Source organism: Pseudorca crassidens, chromosome 12 (genome assembly GCF_039906515.1).
Source record: "Pseudorca crassidens isolate mPseCra1 chromosome 12, mPseCra1.hap1, whole genome shotgun sequence".
Taxonomy (NCBI): domain Eukaryota; kingdom Metazoa; phylum Chordata; class Mammalia; order Artiodactyla; family Delphinidae; genus Pseudorca; species Pseudorca crassidens.
In genome coordinates this window covers 26,904,520-26,920,901 of record NC_090307.1, presented here as the reverse complement: position 1 = coordinate 26,920,901, position 16,382 = coordinate 26,904,520, and the positions used below count along the sequence as shown (strand labels likewise).

Below are 16,382 nucleotides of genomic sequence, written 5' to 3'. Positions count from 1 at the left end.
ATTCACATTCCAATTGATACTACTCTAAAGACCATGCTAACTCCCTCAAAGGTAGAGTTAATTCAAGTTTTAAATCTTGAAAGAGACATAACAACAGAGTGTAGCAAACTGAGGGGATGTGGTAGATGAAGTATGGGATAATACAAAGAGGCCTGTCCAGGCAGATCCTGTGCCATTAATGAAATAGGCAATAAACTGAAATATATACTAAGCAAAAATCTCTTTGAAGCCAGTTAATAAAAAAAAAAAAGCACATCCACGGATACTATCACAGAGCAGTGAGAAGAGAATCACACGCTGATTTCGGGAACATGCAAGAGATGTCAGTGTAAGAAACTGAGAGAGCATGATTACAGAGGCAATGGTACCCAATGGAAGGAGTGGTGCTATAGCCAAGAACAGAGCTGAACTCACTATTCAATCGTTATAAGATGTAATAGAAAAAAAAAACCAACCCAAACCTGAATGTATTCACGCCTCTGGTTTAGACCTTATCACCATTACAGGCAAAGGGGAGGAGCTGGATGCACAGCAGTTCTCAAATTTGCACACTGGAAACACCTGGGGAGCTTTAAAAACTACTGCTGTTTGGGTTCCACCCTCAGAGATTCTAATTTAATTGGTATGAATGAAATCTGGGTATTTGGAGTCTTAAAGGCTCCCCAGTTGATTCTAATATGCAGCAAAATTTGAGAACCATAGGGATAGAAGTCAAATGATACCACAAGGTGCACAATTATCCAAATCCAGAATGTGTAATATGCTAACAGAGTCAAATGAACCACTTTTTTCCAAAGAAAGTGGTAGGAAGTACTGTAAGAGCGGAACCAGAGCTCCTTGGAGAGGTTATCTTTCCAGAACTGGGGCAGAGAAAATAAAAGATGAGCCTGGAGCAGTAAAGTAGTCCTCAGAAATGCGTGGAGACATATCAAAAGGGCATAGGAGCCAACCTGAAAGAATGGCCAATAGCCAAAGGTAGAACAGTTTGAGCAACAATATGAATTATATAGCACTGGATTATAACCCAGAGTACTCCAGGGCCCACACAGATACAAGCAAGTAACTGAATAAATAAATGTGGGGCAAGAGACAGCCCTTCCTTACAAAAGAATAACTCCAATGTGGAAAAGAATAATAACAACAGAAAAATCACATCATTGGAACACAAGAGTGTTTATGATGAAGTAAGTACTGAAGGCAAGATCCATGAGTGAATGCTAAATTGGTGGGAAAAATTTGAAGATAAATAGAATATGTGCCTAGTCTCAAAATATCTCCCCCAAGATATTTATTAATAACAAAGGAAAAAAACAGCAACTTTACAGTGCAGAAGTCTGGTGAACAGTACCTTACCCAAGTGATCAAAATTAACATCACCAAATATAAGATGTATCAATATTATGGAGCACTGTTATGATACACTGAGAAGGGCATATAACTTGAGGTACTCTTGCTAAAAATGCATAATCTCAATCTAATCATGACAAAACATCAGACAAACCCAAACTGAGGAACGTTCTACAAAATACCTGATCAGTACTCCACAAAAATATCGAAAGTTAAGAAAGAGAAGAAAACACTAAGAAACCATCACAGACTGAAAGAGACTAATGACACAACTATTAAATGTGATTTGGGATCTTGGATTGGATCCAGGAACAGAAATTAATTAGCAGAAAAACTGATGAGGGCTTCCGTGGTGGCGCAGTGGTTGAGAGTCCGCCTGCCGATGCAAGGCACATGGGTTCGTGCCCCGGTCCGGGAAGATCCCACATGCCGCAGAGCGGCTGGGCCCGTGAGCCATGGCCGCTGAGCCTGCGCGTCTGGAGCCTGTGCTCCGCGACGGGAGAGGCCACAACAGTGAGAGGCCCGCGTACCACAAAACAAAAAACAAAACACAAAAACTGATGAAACCTGAATAAAGACTGTAGTTTAGTTAATAGTATTACACCAAGGTTAATTTCTTGGTTTTGATAACTGCACTTATAATTATGCAACATGGTAATATTAAAGGAACTGGCTGAAGAGTATTATCTACTACTTTCACATCTTTTCTATAAACCTAAGATTACTTCAAAGTAAAAAGTTTTTTTTTTAATCTTGGGAGACATAAAAGTCAAAATAATACATGTCTGAATACTGCAGAACAACTGAGAAAATTTCAATATAGGGTAGACACTTTTATAGTAAAGAATTATTAATTTTTTAGTGTGATTACATTAAAAATTAGAGATGTATCTTGAGGTATTTCTGGGTGAGACTACACGATGTCTGCAATTTCCTTTAAAATATTTCAGGAAAAAAGTTGAGGAGTGGTCACATACAGATTCCAAAATGTTGATAATTATTAAACCTAGGTAATGGGTACCAAACTGTTACTTCTGCTTCTTAGGAAGGAGATTTTTTACTATTTGATTACCCAACTCTGAAAAGGTTGGAGTTTGCATGCACATGTGTATGTGTGTTTTGTCTTCTTTGCCGGTAGGATCACAAATAGCCTTACTTTTATGGTTAATTTTTTTTTAATTTTTATTGTGGTTAAATATTCATAAGATAAAATTTATCATGTTAACCATCTTAAAGTGTATAGTTCTATGGCTTTAAGTACATTCACAGTATACCATCACCACCATCCATCTGCAGAACATGATTAAAATTTTTAATTGAAAATAATTATTTAAATTTTAGTCATTCATTTTTTTTGACTAGTTAATACATTCACATAGTTCAAACTTCAAAAAGATACAAAAAAGGATATAAAGTGAAGAGACTCCCCCAATTCCGACCCCGGCCACCTGATTCCCTCCTCCAGAGGCAGCTTATCATATTTGTCCAGACATATTTTATGCACTTAAGCAAATTACACACACACACCTTTTTAAGGCAAACGGTACATATTATTCACAATTCCATGCTGAGTAAATAATCTCCTTCCTTCAAAGGCCCACCCAACACCCTAAAGAAGCCTTCCCAGACCACCAACGTTAATAGTAATCTTCTCCTATAAATCAGCTCTTATTTGTCATTACTGAATTGGCTCTTTTCATGCTGGCTCTTGCAATGCCAACAATCATTTTAGGTATATGAGCTAGTTCACTAGCGAGACTGCAAGCAACTTGTAGAAAAGAGGCATGTCATACAATACAGTGTTTTGTACCTAATAAACACTTAGTAAATGTTCTCAAGCAAGGAATCATCAATGAATAACAAACAAAACTTAATAATAATGATATGGCTTGGATATAAAATATAATTTTTCATTTATCCTATTAATTTTTTAGTTGGTTTATTACTATCCCCAAGATTGAAAGTACTTCCAATTTATAAAAACTGCCTGCAATGTCTTGCCCCTGGTGGACATGAACTCCATCAAGCTACATTCATTTTACTTCTTTGATAATTTCCTCCTCTAAATTTTCTCTACTTTTCCTAAAACCTCTATTATTTGGATATTGGGTCTTTTGGACTAATCCTTAGTACTGTCTCTTTTTTTTTCTTTTAATCTTATTTTTCAACACTTTGTCTTTTTCCCTTTTGTGGGAGAGCCAGACTATCTAAGCACTACTTTTTGGGAGCTCAAATTTTACCAGGTCAAGTTATAAAATCATTCTGAGACTTTGTTGAGAGCAGTGATGTGATTAACGAAAGAATCTAAAGCTGTGTGTGTCCCATACTCTTCCACATAACAACAGTGCATCTTCAAGATATCAGGATGTTTAAAAGAGAGAGAGGCCCACAAATTTGGATCCACCACCCTGGGAGATTGACAATACACATTAACATATTAAAGACTGAAAAGTCTGGCTTTAAGAACTTATGTACCTACGTTGAATACAGAATTTCCAAAACTTAACTGCTGAATCTTTACTTTTTAAAAACTCCTATTAACATCTCAGAGAAGGTGAGTGTTCTAATGAAGAGCTGAAAGGATGCAAAAAACCTCTAATTTGCTCAACTCTTTGTTCCAACTTTTAACTCTACAATCCCAGAAAATGATGTGACCTCCGGGAGTCTCAGTTTTTTAACGCTAAATCTTTCTAAAGTCTTATAAATAATATATTATTAACACCAAGGATGACTATATTTTTAACTGGGGAAGTATATACTACAGATTTCCTTTTCTTTCCTCCTATCTCTTAGTTCATTTGCTCTTTATAAATGTGTTTAAGTTTACCCTATTTTTTGAAATGGAAAAGCTAAGAGTATTTTTCATAATTGTTTTCATATTTCTGCTAATTTTTTGGTCTAGGTGAGCATATAGCTCAGAATGGTCCCAGTTTATGTTCTTATCCCAGAAAAAATTATTAATAATATCCATTTTCACTCTAAAAATGCCTACGTTTGGATGATGAAGTTTATGGTCACTCTATCTTTATTCTGTTACCACAAATTCTTTATGTTGCTATATTTAGAATTAAAGTTTCATTAAAAAAAAGTTACTGCCAAAAGTAATTCAAAGGGGTTTTACTCAAAAGTTAAAATTTTTTTCTAACAGAGTATTTATTAAATATTTGGCTAACCTTAGTCAAAATATACTATGCTTACTTAAGGAGAAATGGCCCAACTGTTATGGACTGAACTGTGTTCCCCCAAAATTCATATGCTGAAGCCCTAACCCCCAGTGTGACTGTCTGTGGAGTTGGGGACTTTAAAGAGGTCATTAAGATTGAATGAGGTCATAAGGGAGGGGCCTTAATCCACTAGGACTGGTGTCCTTATAAGAAGAAGAAGAGACACCAGGAATACACAGGCACACAGAGGAAAGGCCATGTGAGTACACACAGCAAGAAGGCAGCCATCTGCAAGCCAAGGAGGGAGGGCTCAGAAGAAACCAAATCTGTCAACACCTTAGTCTTGGACTTCAAGCCTCCTGAAATGTGAGAAGACAAATTTCTGTTGTTTAAGCCACCCAGTCTGTGGTACTCTGTTATGGCAGGCCTAGCAGACTAATACACCAACATCCTGGAGAATATATTCCAAACTCCTCTTACCTGGATATGCATATCTCTCTAACTTGTTGAGGTGTCAGAGCAAAAATAAAAAACTTCTCTTGAAACCGTTGAATACTGCTTTGAACTGGGGAAGAAAAAAAAAGAAAGATAATATTCCAATAACAAATCCAATAACAGATGAACCTGCAATAACCAGGCACTTCTGATAAAGAGTCTGCCGAATTCTGAAACTTTTATGGTTAAAATACACCAATATAAAGTACTAAGCTACATTCATCTTGGACTCATGAAAGTAAAGTCACTCTAAAGCAGGTTCAATGTTAAACATTTGTCATTCTTTATTCTAACATACTAATTTTAATCAAAATATAACACAACCTTCGGGCTTCCCTGGTGACGCAGTGGTTGAGAGTCTGCCTGCGATGCAGGGGACACGGATTCGTGCCCCAGTCCGGGAAGATCCCACATGCCGCAGAGCGGCTAGGCCCGTGAGCCGTGGCCGCTGAGCCTGCGCGTCCGGAGCCTGCGCTCCGCAATGGGAGAGGCCACAACAGTGAGAGGCCCGCGTACCGCAAAAAAAAAAAAATATATAGGGGCTTCCCTGGTGGCGCAGTGGTTGAGAGTCCACCTGCCGATGCAGGGGACACGGGTTCGTGCCCTGGTCCGGGAAGATCCCACATGCCGCGGAGCGGCTGGGCCCGTGAGCCATGGCCGCTGAGCCTGCGTGTCCGGAGCCTGTGCTCCGCAACGGGAGAGGCCGCAGCGGTGAGAGGCCCGCGTACCGCAAAAAATAAAAAAAAAAAAAAAAAAATATATATATATATATATACACACACACACATATATATATGTATATATACATATAAAAATATAAAAAACACAACCTTCAAAATTATATTTCATCCTTGACTACGGTATCATCTAATGAAAAGTCTGAGGAAGTCAAAAACACCCCCCAGGAGAATTCTATCCAAGATTCAGGTCTCTTTTGTTCTTGTTTGTTTTGTTTCTTTTGTTGTTGTGTTTTATTTTCAATACTTTATATGCAATTACACAGAGCATTCATATAAGATTAAATTTTAAAACTTCTAGGTTGGGAGACTTATTAAGACACAAAATAATTATCGGCATACAGATGATTAGCTAGTTTAAAAAGATTATCTAATGAAGTCATCCTTCAGAAGTGTATTATTAAAAACTGAAGTGTATTTTCTTCTCAACGAACTTTAACAGATTCAATGATGTTCTAGTACTCATTAAAACAATGAATGCTTTCAATGAACACTTGACTGAATATGCATCTACACAGCAAAATTTTTCTAATTTTATGAGATTTAAACAGAATATAGAAAACTTGAATCACCTGGAAGAATTTTATCTATACAGAAACAATCACTGTATTAATAATCATCAGTGATGTTTAATACTAAAATACTTTTCTCCCTATACAACAGCTGCAAAGATCATTTGGGGAGGGCAGAGTACTGAGGTTTCACTCCTCTTGTAAAACAGTGGCTTTAATTCAGAATTATGAAAAAAGGAGAATTGTTACCAATTGTTCAATCACAGAAATCATTCATTTCCTTTATCTCAGTTCTCTGTCTTCATCCCCTATATCCAGTTAGTCATTAAGTCCTGTTTTGTTTTGTTTTTTAATTTTCTTATTGGCTGCCCCCTATTTTCACTACCACCATCCTACTCAAAACCTATTATTACTTTGTACAAACGAAGGAGCAACCCTGCCTCTCTGCCAGTCCCTCATGAGAACACAAGTGCAGAGCTGGTAATCCTCAGCACCACTTTTTCATCACCATTCCTCTGCTGAAAAATGCTAAGCAGAACTTATCTGTGAATGAACCATGTCTAAACTCCTTTATCTATGAGAACCTCCATAACAATGGCCTCAACTCTTTCTTAACAAATCTACATTTCCAGTGTCTCCCCAAGTCCTGCTCTATTCACTGTCAGGTCTCACAACTGTGTCATTTTTATTTCTACTCCTGTGACTACTCACAGTTCTCACCTTTCCTGATGCCCACTCTCCGACACACTCCATCAATTCAAAGCAGGCACATTCATCCTTCAAAGCTCCCTCAAGTGTCCCTCCTACTCCAGAAAGTCTTAACTTCTTCATTCATTAGGCCAATACAATATTTGAGCTTTAGGTTCACAAGTTATAGGGCTTCGTCATACAAGCATATAACTGCTTGCTACTTTTCTCTCATGTTAATATTCTCTCTCCAACTAAACAGCAAAATTCCTAAAGCCCACTCCATACTTCTGACTTCTCCACAATTAGGCTACATGACCATATCCAAATTAAATCCTCATTATATACTCGTTAACTGAGTTAACAGAAATGAATTTATCCAAATTATTTAGAAGTGAGATTGTGAAGTGATTTAATGGCTTTACATTAATGTGCATATCACTTTAAACCTGTTTAACTACACCCAGAGGCTTAATGAGTATTTCCTAATATTCAGAAATTTAAGAATAAGAAAAGATGCTGACGCTCATTAATTTGTCACCTATCAGATTACAAAGATGAAAAGACCAACACCACAATGCTGATGAGGTGTAGGGAAAATAATACATTCATACATTATTGGGAGTATAAATTGCTATGATGCTTCTGAAGCAACCAAAATTTCTCTACAAAAGTTGAATATCAAAATATTAAATAATCATACTCCTTGACCCAAAATAGTCATATCTAGGTATTTACATTTCATGAATATGCAACGCAAGTATTCAGAAACACATATGCAAAAATGCTCACAGCAGCAATGTTTCTAAGACTGCAAGAATAGTGCCCAAGATATGTTATACACTAAAATACTTCTGAATAAATAATAAAAACTGAAAACAACTGAAAATGTACATCAACAGAATACTGGTTCAGTTATGGTACATCTACAAGATAACAGACTTACTATAATCTACAGATGTACAATATATTTCTAAGAAATACAGTTAAGAAAGATTGTCAAGGTGCAGAACTCCAGAGGGCACTTTTCACAGTGGTACAAGTAGAATAATGCCTACTACCTCCACCAGAAAAGTGGCACAGTGGTTCTGTGGTTAGAAGAGCCTTGTTTAATGAAGGGGAAGAGAAAAAAGATGACATAATACGCAGAGAAACAGTTAATTATTGATATGACTCAAGCTGAGTAATAAATGAGGTTATGAGGGACTTTCCCTTTTTGTTATACTTCTATGTTTGAATTTTCAATTACTAGCATAAATTACTTTTGTAATCTGAAAAGCACAATGAAGAAATTTTAAGGAATCAAAGACTCATAATACTCTGAAGGTATTTCACAAAATACCAAACAGCTAGACATATCGACATGTAGATGTTTGTAAACAGAATGAACAAAAAGAGCTAGTCACAGAAGAACATATACACAGTATACCATCATATAAATTTCAAAAGCAATCCAATTAAACATTACATTTTTTTATACACATATGGTAAAACAAGCAAAAGAGAGAAACACAAAATCCAGAATAGTGATTTAACTCAAAAAGGAAAAGGCAAGGAAATGGCTTCAAAGATACTGGCAATGTTCCTTTCTTAAAAACTGTGCAGTAGTTTCACAGGTGTTCATTCATGGATATTCTTTATAACAATGTTTTTTATGTATTCTTTTGTACAGACTGAATACAGACAAACTTTTTAAAGAGAAAGGATTTCATCACCACAAGAAATTATCTTAAAAAAAGAAGAGAAGAAAGAAAACAGAAAATTGAAAAAAAAGACAAAAATACTGCCTGTGAGAGCAAATTAGAATAGCTATTTAAGGGAAGAGAAGAGAGATTTTGTTAGCCTGTTTTCAGATTAGGGGATTATGCATCTGTTACAGTAAAACCTCAGCTATAGAGAACCTCACTTAGTATTACTGTGTACACTCATGCTTTCTAGATGCCACAGATTGTCATTTTAAATGCTAAAATAATTTTATTTAAACAATTTTAATAAAGCCAAACTGCAAAACTATGTAATAATGTATCTTCTTAAATAGAATATACTCGTCGTGGTTGTTTGGGGGTTTTATTTGGCATCAATACATGCATCTTGCTGTAACAGCGATTCCCTCAATACTAAAGGACTATTGGTTTCAATATTCCCAAGAGGTTTTGGAACGACATTTTTTGACTTTTTGTTTGTTTTTTTCCTACCAGGGCGCTTTCAATCTTTCCCATGTTGTTAATTAATTCCTACTCAACAGTATGTTGATGGCTTAGAAATCATCTAATCAACTACATATTAAATCGAGAATACACTGACTGGCCCACGGATGTAAAGAATATGTGCTTTGAAATACGGATTTGTTCTCTCTTTCAATTCCTGAGGCTAATTTAATTCTCAGTTCCCAAATGTAAATAGGTTTCTCCATAACAGTGTTCCAGATAAATGGATTTACCCCAAATTTTAATTTTTACAAGTATTTTCAACATTATATAACCAAATCATTAAAACTTAAGGCAATTTCTAAATGTCACTGCATTGCTTTAGACATCACGACACTAAATATTTTCATATGAAGGTTGTTACTGGAAATGATTAAATTTTTCCACTTTTATTTGGCAGACTATATGGTATTACGCCGATTTTTTAACTTTCTACTTCAAAGTCTAAAACAGCCTTTTTTAGATCACTGTTTTATCAATCTGAAATAATAAGACTATATACATTAAGAAAATTCTTTTTTTTTTCTTTTTGGGGAAGGCAGGATAAGGAAATGTTTAAGCCTTGTTATAAACAAAATCTGTTTATAAAGTTTATAAAAGCAATGATAGGCAGAACTCCTGAAAAATACATGAGTCAACAATTTTTTAGCTCAGGAGCAAAAAGTTATTTTATAAGCTCTGAGGTTTTATGAATTTCTTACATTCTAACGTAAGCTATGAGCAAAAGGCAGGTTTTCTGCTTACCCACTCTTCAACAAAAATGCCTCTGGCGTTATTTTATCTAAGCCACATGAGATACAAAAATTTTATTTTAGTAAATTTATAAAAAGCCTATTACCTTCCTTTAATTGAGGTAAATGAAAGAGAAACTCTATGAAGAATACAGAAAAGTAAGAAAATTCCTATTTCTGTTTCTGAACAAAGGAAAGTATGGAAAGCAAGGCACAAAGCCTCTTAAGAGCTCACTGCTTGGCACACCGCTGACACTAGGAGCAGAGAAGACATGCTGCTGCATCTTCTCTCCACCTCCAGTCATCTTCCTTCCAGGCATTCGATCCGGTTCTGAAACACCTTCCCCTGTAACCAGAACCCCACATGGCCTCTTATGCTCAGTCCTGCCTTAGCCATGTTCCTGAGGAGTTCCATGAGGTAGGGTCACCTAAGCACATTACTCGTCTGACTCTTTCTCTAAACACGAAGAAATAAATTTGCAATAACTCCTAAGAAACATGTGAATGAGCCATGACACTGTATGTACATTGGTATGAACCAAAAACCATGAAAAAACGAGGAACAAAAAAATAAATTATGGAAACATTTTAAGCAGACAAATGAACCTGGTTAAAAAAAAAGTTAAAAATGAAAGTAAAATCATAAAAGAAACACAGCTGGGTAATAAACATTTTAAATGTTTGTTCCTGTTATTAATTTTAAAAATGAAAAATCTAAACAAGATACAAGTTTCCATCTACCGAAATTGCAAAGATCAATAAAGGCAGGAAGTAAAAAGTGCAACGAGAGACATTCTCTCACTTTGTGGAATTTAAACTGGCACAGCTATTCTGGAAACTAATTCAGTGATATGTTATCAAGAGTCCTTACTCTTTGATGCAATAATTCTACTCAAAGGACTTTGCACAAATGCGAACAAACACAGAATCCTTATTTCAGAATGAATGTAATGAAGGGATAAAATGCATTACTCTACCTCCCTGGCTCAGTTTTGTTAAACAAAAACAAAGCAAGGAGAAAGGGCCTGGGAAAAGCACAGCCACCTTGGCCTGCCACCATCAGGCCATACTGACCCCATTAATCAGCCCTGCTCCTCAAAACTTCCTTCTAGTTCAACCAAGATGTACAAGTATAGTCCTATACAAAACTAAAAAAGCACATTGATATATTTAAGAGAGTTTTCAAATGACTTGAGACAAAAAGGGTTCTTCCTAGGATGGAAAGGAAAATGACCTCCCGGACTAACTATGAAATGCTAATTTCCCAAACAATTTATTTTATCAATAAATTCAAATACCTCTGTAAATAATTTCATTAGCCAGTAAGAAAATATGCCATTACAGCACAGAAGTCATAAACCTAGGTATAAATTTGTTAAAGTCACGTGTATCAACGTTTAATAATATAAAATTTGCTACATTTTCTAAGCAGACAACGGTTATTAAACAAAAAGCTAAAAAACGTGCGTCAAACTCTGCCATGTTAGGAAAAAATTAAGTATAAAAGATTTATTCCTTAGGAAAACAGTTTAAAAAGCTATGTTAAACAGAAACTAAGTCTCTTTGTAAAAGCATCAAAAGGTGGAACCACAGCAATAAATAAGATTTGTGTCTTTTCGTATACACACAGAAGCAATTTGAGTTCTAAGCTATAAGAAGAAAGTTTGACGAATGAAGAGTTTTATATTAGATTTCTGTCATGGTTGCCAATATTTCTTTTTATTTGTACATTTAAACATTTGGTATTTTAATGCCTCAGTTTTATAATACTAACAGCCAATCATTAATTAACAGTTGAAGGCCTCTGGCTTTACTTACTCTCTTGTCCAGAAGAAACAGATTTCTCTAACACTTACCTAAACTCGTGGGCTTGATGAGAACATCAAGGACATCATAAAAGGGTAAGTTTTTTAACTGCACATCAGGATGAACAGGAGGGATTGGGGGAGATGGCTGCTGCATCTCAAACGTGGGTTTAGTATCTTGAAGCAGCACAGAACCAACAGGAGAGGACGGCGAGTGAGGTGTAACTGAAGTGGAAGGCAACGAGTGGATTCCAGCCACAGCCAAGTCAGGTTCTACAGGTGAGGAGCTACCATCCAAACTGAAAACCGAAGATTTGATTGTGGATAAATCAGAAAGGCCTTCAAGAGTCCGTGGGTATCGGCGTCTATACAATTCTCGGATTTTAATCTGAACCGCAGGGCTGCAGCCGCTCTTCAATAAATGCAACGCCCTCATCAGGAGGTCATGCTTGCGTCCACTTTTATTCCTTCCGGCAAAGCCTAGTAACACTTGTAGTTCAGAAACCCTAAAACTAGAAACCATATTCTAAAAGGAAAGAAAAAAAAGGGATATAAGCCAATAGTCAGCCTCAAGCATATAAAAATCCTATCTAAAATCTACTGTAAAATCTGATTTTTCTAGCATTCTATCAACTGGCATGTGCTAGTAACCAGCATTTTCACATATCACTTAGAATTGTTATTGTTTCTATAGCCACCACCCCTCCCCCACCAATTACAGTCAAGTTATAGTGTTAATTACGCTTTGTTGTACTCAATTTTGGTAATCTATGGTCTATTGGTTTCTGCTAACCACTTCATTATCTGATTATGCCCAAGTGTAAACCCATATTTGCTTTATCACTATGAAATCTAAACCAAGGAAAATGTTCCTCTTCAAAACTAAGCCCTGACCAATACACAATGTAATGTCTGTTACAGTATTATCACCAATTAACCAAAAAAATTTAGGTTTCTGCAACAACGTACCTGTAAAACTTCTGAGGTTAAGCAAGAAATCTACAAAATCAAGACAGAACTGTAATACAAAATCCAATGAATTTTTTCACCCCAGCTCAAATATTAAGGAACACACAACATAAGAAAATAATATTTTTAAATATTAAAGCTAAAAACCACATACATCTTATTTAGCAGTCAAACTTCTAAAATGATTGAAGTTCTCAGCTAAGTATCCAATGTGAAAAATAGCTTTGAAGAGTAAGGATATGAGTGGTCATAAATCTTAAAAGGCAAGATACCCTCCTTGCCACTCTACCTACTTGTTCTTGGGTGTAAAATGAAGATTTTAAGTAGTTCCTGTTCCACAGGAACCATCTATTTAATTCAACAAAACCCAGTAAATTCTAAGCACTTACTGCCTCATAAACCCACCTACTTAAGTCATTTTCAGCCAATTCTGAACTCAGAGGTAAACCACACTTGGGTCAGATTTATCTGTACCACACATGCACCATCTGGCCAGAAAGAGGAGTAAGACCTGGAGCTGAGCAAAAGCCCTTTCAGAAACCAACCTTAAGGAAACTTTCCCCAGCCCTCCTCCTCAGTGCTGCACACTCTACAGCTGCCTGGGATTCCTTCTCAACCTGGTGAGTATGCAGTGGCCACACCTACAGTTGGCAGTGATTCATAATTCCTCCGTTCTGCACTTTTAAGTCTCACTGACAGCCCAGGAACAACTGCTATAACTCTGGTTTTAATTGTTGGCAATACTTGATAGTTTTCCAAAATGCAAACAAATTTAAATATATCAAAGTAATCTGCATGTACATGCTGTATCATAATTCTACTTCATATATTGTCTCCAAATTTCATATTGTACAAGTCAGAGAATAATAAGTTGTAATCCTAGCAACCATTTTATACTCTTGATCAGTGCTGTCCAATAGAAATAGGAACCACATATATAATTCTAAATTTTCTAGTAGCCACATTAAAATAAATTTTAAATTAATTTTGATAATATGCTTTATTTAACCCAATACATCAGAAAGTATTATTTCAAGATGAAAACAGTTTTTGTGGTTTAAAAATAGTCATTTTTTGGGCTTCCCTGGTGGTGCAGTGGTTGAGAGTCCGCCTGCCGATGCAGGGGACACAGGTTCGTGCCCCGGTCGGGAGGATCCCACATGCCGTGGAGCGGCTAGGCCCGTGAGCCATGGCCGTTGAGCCTGCGCGTCCGGAGCCTGTGCTCCGCAACGGGAGAGGCCACAGCAGTGAGAGGCCCGCGTACCGCAAAAAAAAAAAAAAAGTCATTTTTTAAGTGTCAATGAGATCTTTTTCATACTAGGTCTTCAATATCCAGTGTGTATTTCACACTTGGAGCACATCTCAATTCGGACTAACACCAGTTCAAGTGCTTAGGGAGCCACATGTGGCTAGTAGCTACCACACTGGACAGTACGGCTCTAAATCATACTCTAATAGCAACATGTATCACAAATACCATGATCGTTATACTTTAACTCGCGTCATTTCCCCCATGTGTAAAAGGAAGACTTTATCTTACCCCTTATGCTATGAACAACAAAGATGGAAAACAAGAAAAATTTTGGCCTATCTCATGGCACACCAGTAACAGTCAAGGTTTCATGCATAATAAGGACTACGATAGCTTTTGGAAGTTTCCTCCCAAGCAAGAAATGCAATGCATCTTTCCCAAAGTCCTCAATCCTAAAAAAATACTTCAATTGAAATCTGCTTATATTACGGTAGCATAAATAACATTAAATCATGGAGAACGCTAACAACGCTAATAACAATCACGCTATCTGTGATTCTTTCTAAAGAAATCAAACTAACTCAGAATACACTGCTTCTCTCCTTGCACTTATTTTCAGGTATTCTTCACTTTAAGGAAACTTGTTTTACAGAAATGACAAAATAGAGTACAAGGCACCCTAAAGCTTGACTCTCAAAAAGGAATTTCTGGGAGGTCCCATAATACTTATTTCCAATGGTAACTTTATTTGGCAAAGAATGCTGAAGTAATTGGTCTAATAGCTATTGTAAACATACAAATGAAAAGGAAGAAAGAGAAAGGCTTTCAACTATGAATGCAGAATCACAGCATTCTGAAGCAAAACAGAAATCCCCCAGTTTAGGGAAGGGCAAAGGAAACAACAGGAGACAGGACAGTCTTTGCACTGCAAAATGTTGCCAAAATAAAGTATTGCCAGGCACTTGCTCAAAGATGATGGTGTTGAGAGTCAATGGTACCCTGTGGAAAGCTTCACACCAGCAATCACTAGTTGAAGGTCAAGTCCTGGCATCAAGACTTAGGACTTTGGCCAAGTCACATTATCTTTCTGGTCATCCATTTCTATTTTAAAACAACAACAACAAAAAACCTCTCCTTTATTTAGCATTCACTACTAAGATATTCTCTAAGGAGATTACTAAATCAAATTCTATGAATATGTTTTTCTTGGCAAACTTTGCTGGATCCCACTTCTTCTTAAAGTGATGCCTTTTTTTTTTAAACTCTGTCTTCAACCAATTTCAGCAGCCACCAGCTGAGGTGAGCCTGCTATGAATACTACCAAGAATGGATTTCAACTGTTACTTTCCACCAATCTCTGATGTCTACATTTCTAGTCTAATTTTTTTCAAGTGGATTTTACCAGTTCATCCTACTGCCTCCCAAAGTCTGCCCTCTAATACTTCAGTTACAATTGCTATGTGCTCTATACAGAGAAATTTCTCAATAAATGTTTGCTGACTAACTTTAAGGAAATACAAGAACTACAGAGAACTATGTTGGCATAACTGATTTTTAAAAAGATACATAAGCAATCTGATTTCTAAAGAAAAGCTAAATAAATTAAGACTAGAAATTTAAATCAATCTTTTTCTTTGTCAAATTTAAGTAACACAAAATTATTAAAAAATTTTAAAGCTGGGACTTTATATAACTGAAACATTACATATAGGAGTGAAGGCCACTTGAAGGTGCTATAAAATTGTCAAAAATAGCACAGAATTTGGGGAAGCTCTAGTGGGTCAGCTAATGCATATATATGGAATCTTAAAAAGAAAAAGGTACTGATGAACCTAGTTGCAGGGCAGGAAGAAAGATGTAGACAGAGAATGGACTTGAAGACACAGGGTGGGAGGGGGAAGCTGGGGCGAAGTGAGAGTAGCATCGACATATATACACTACTGAATGCAAAGTAATTAGCTAGTGGGAAGCAGCAGCATAGCACAGGGAGATCAGCTTGATGCTTTGTGATAACTAGAGGGATGGGATAGGGAGGGTGGGAGGGAGGCTCAAGAGGGAGGGGATATGGAGACATATGTATGCATGTGGCTGATTCACTTTGGTGTACAACAGAAAGTAACACAGTATTTATACTGTGAAGCAATTATACTCCAATAAAGATCTATCAAAAAAAAGTCATGGTAAAGAACAATACAGCTTTGTAAATCCTCCATCTGCTATGATGTATAATATGGGGAAGGGAGAGGAGCTGCTGACGGAAACTGACAATCACATTATTAATATCACCCATCCCAACTATAGTATTAAAACAATCTACACCTTCACTTATAAATAAGAATGGATTAAAAAAAAATCAGGTACATAATCAATACATCAAAGGCATGTTTGAGCTGATGCCATAAGAAAAACTATGTGGCCAGTTAGAAAGATACTGCAATTCCAGAAGTCACAGGAGGCCCCAGTTCCTGGCCCTGTA

The 16,382-nt window shown here is 36.5% G+C and overlaps 1 protein-coding gene across 9 annotated transcripts in view; it reads right to left on the bottom strand.

Moving 5' to 3' along the window:
- The window catches only part of PIAS2 (protein inhibitor of activated STAT 2), a 95,876-nt gene that overhangs the window by 59,451 nt on the left and 20,043 nt on the right, over positions 1–16,382 (bottom strand). For all 9 annotated transcript variants that reach the window (XR_010933044.1, XM_067699181.1, XM_067699185.1 and 6 more), the window contains 2 exons: positions 11,737–12,211; positions 4,992–5,076 (listed from right to left, as the gene is read on the bottom strand). Coding sequence is in view for 8 of the 9 variants with exons in the window: in XM_067699181.1 (XP_067555282.1) it covers positions 4,992–5,076; positions 11,737–12,211 (560 nt within the window). In the remaining variant the exon portion in view is untranslated. The remainder of the gene's footprint in view (positions 1–4,991; positions 5,077–11,736; positions 12,212–16,382) is intronic.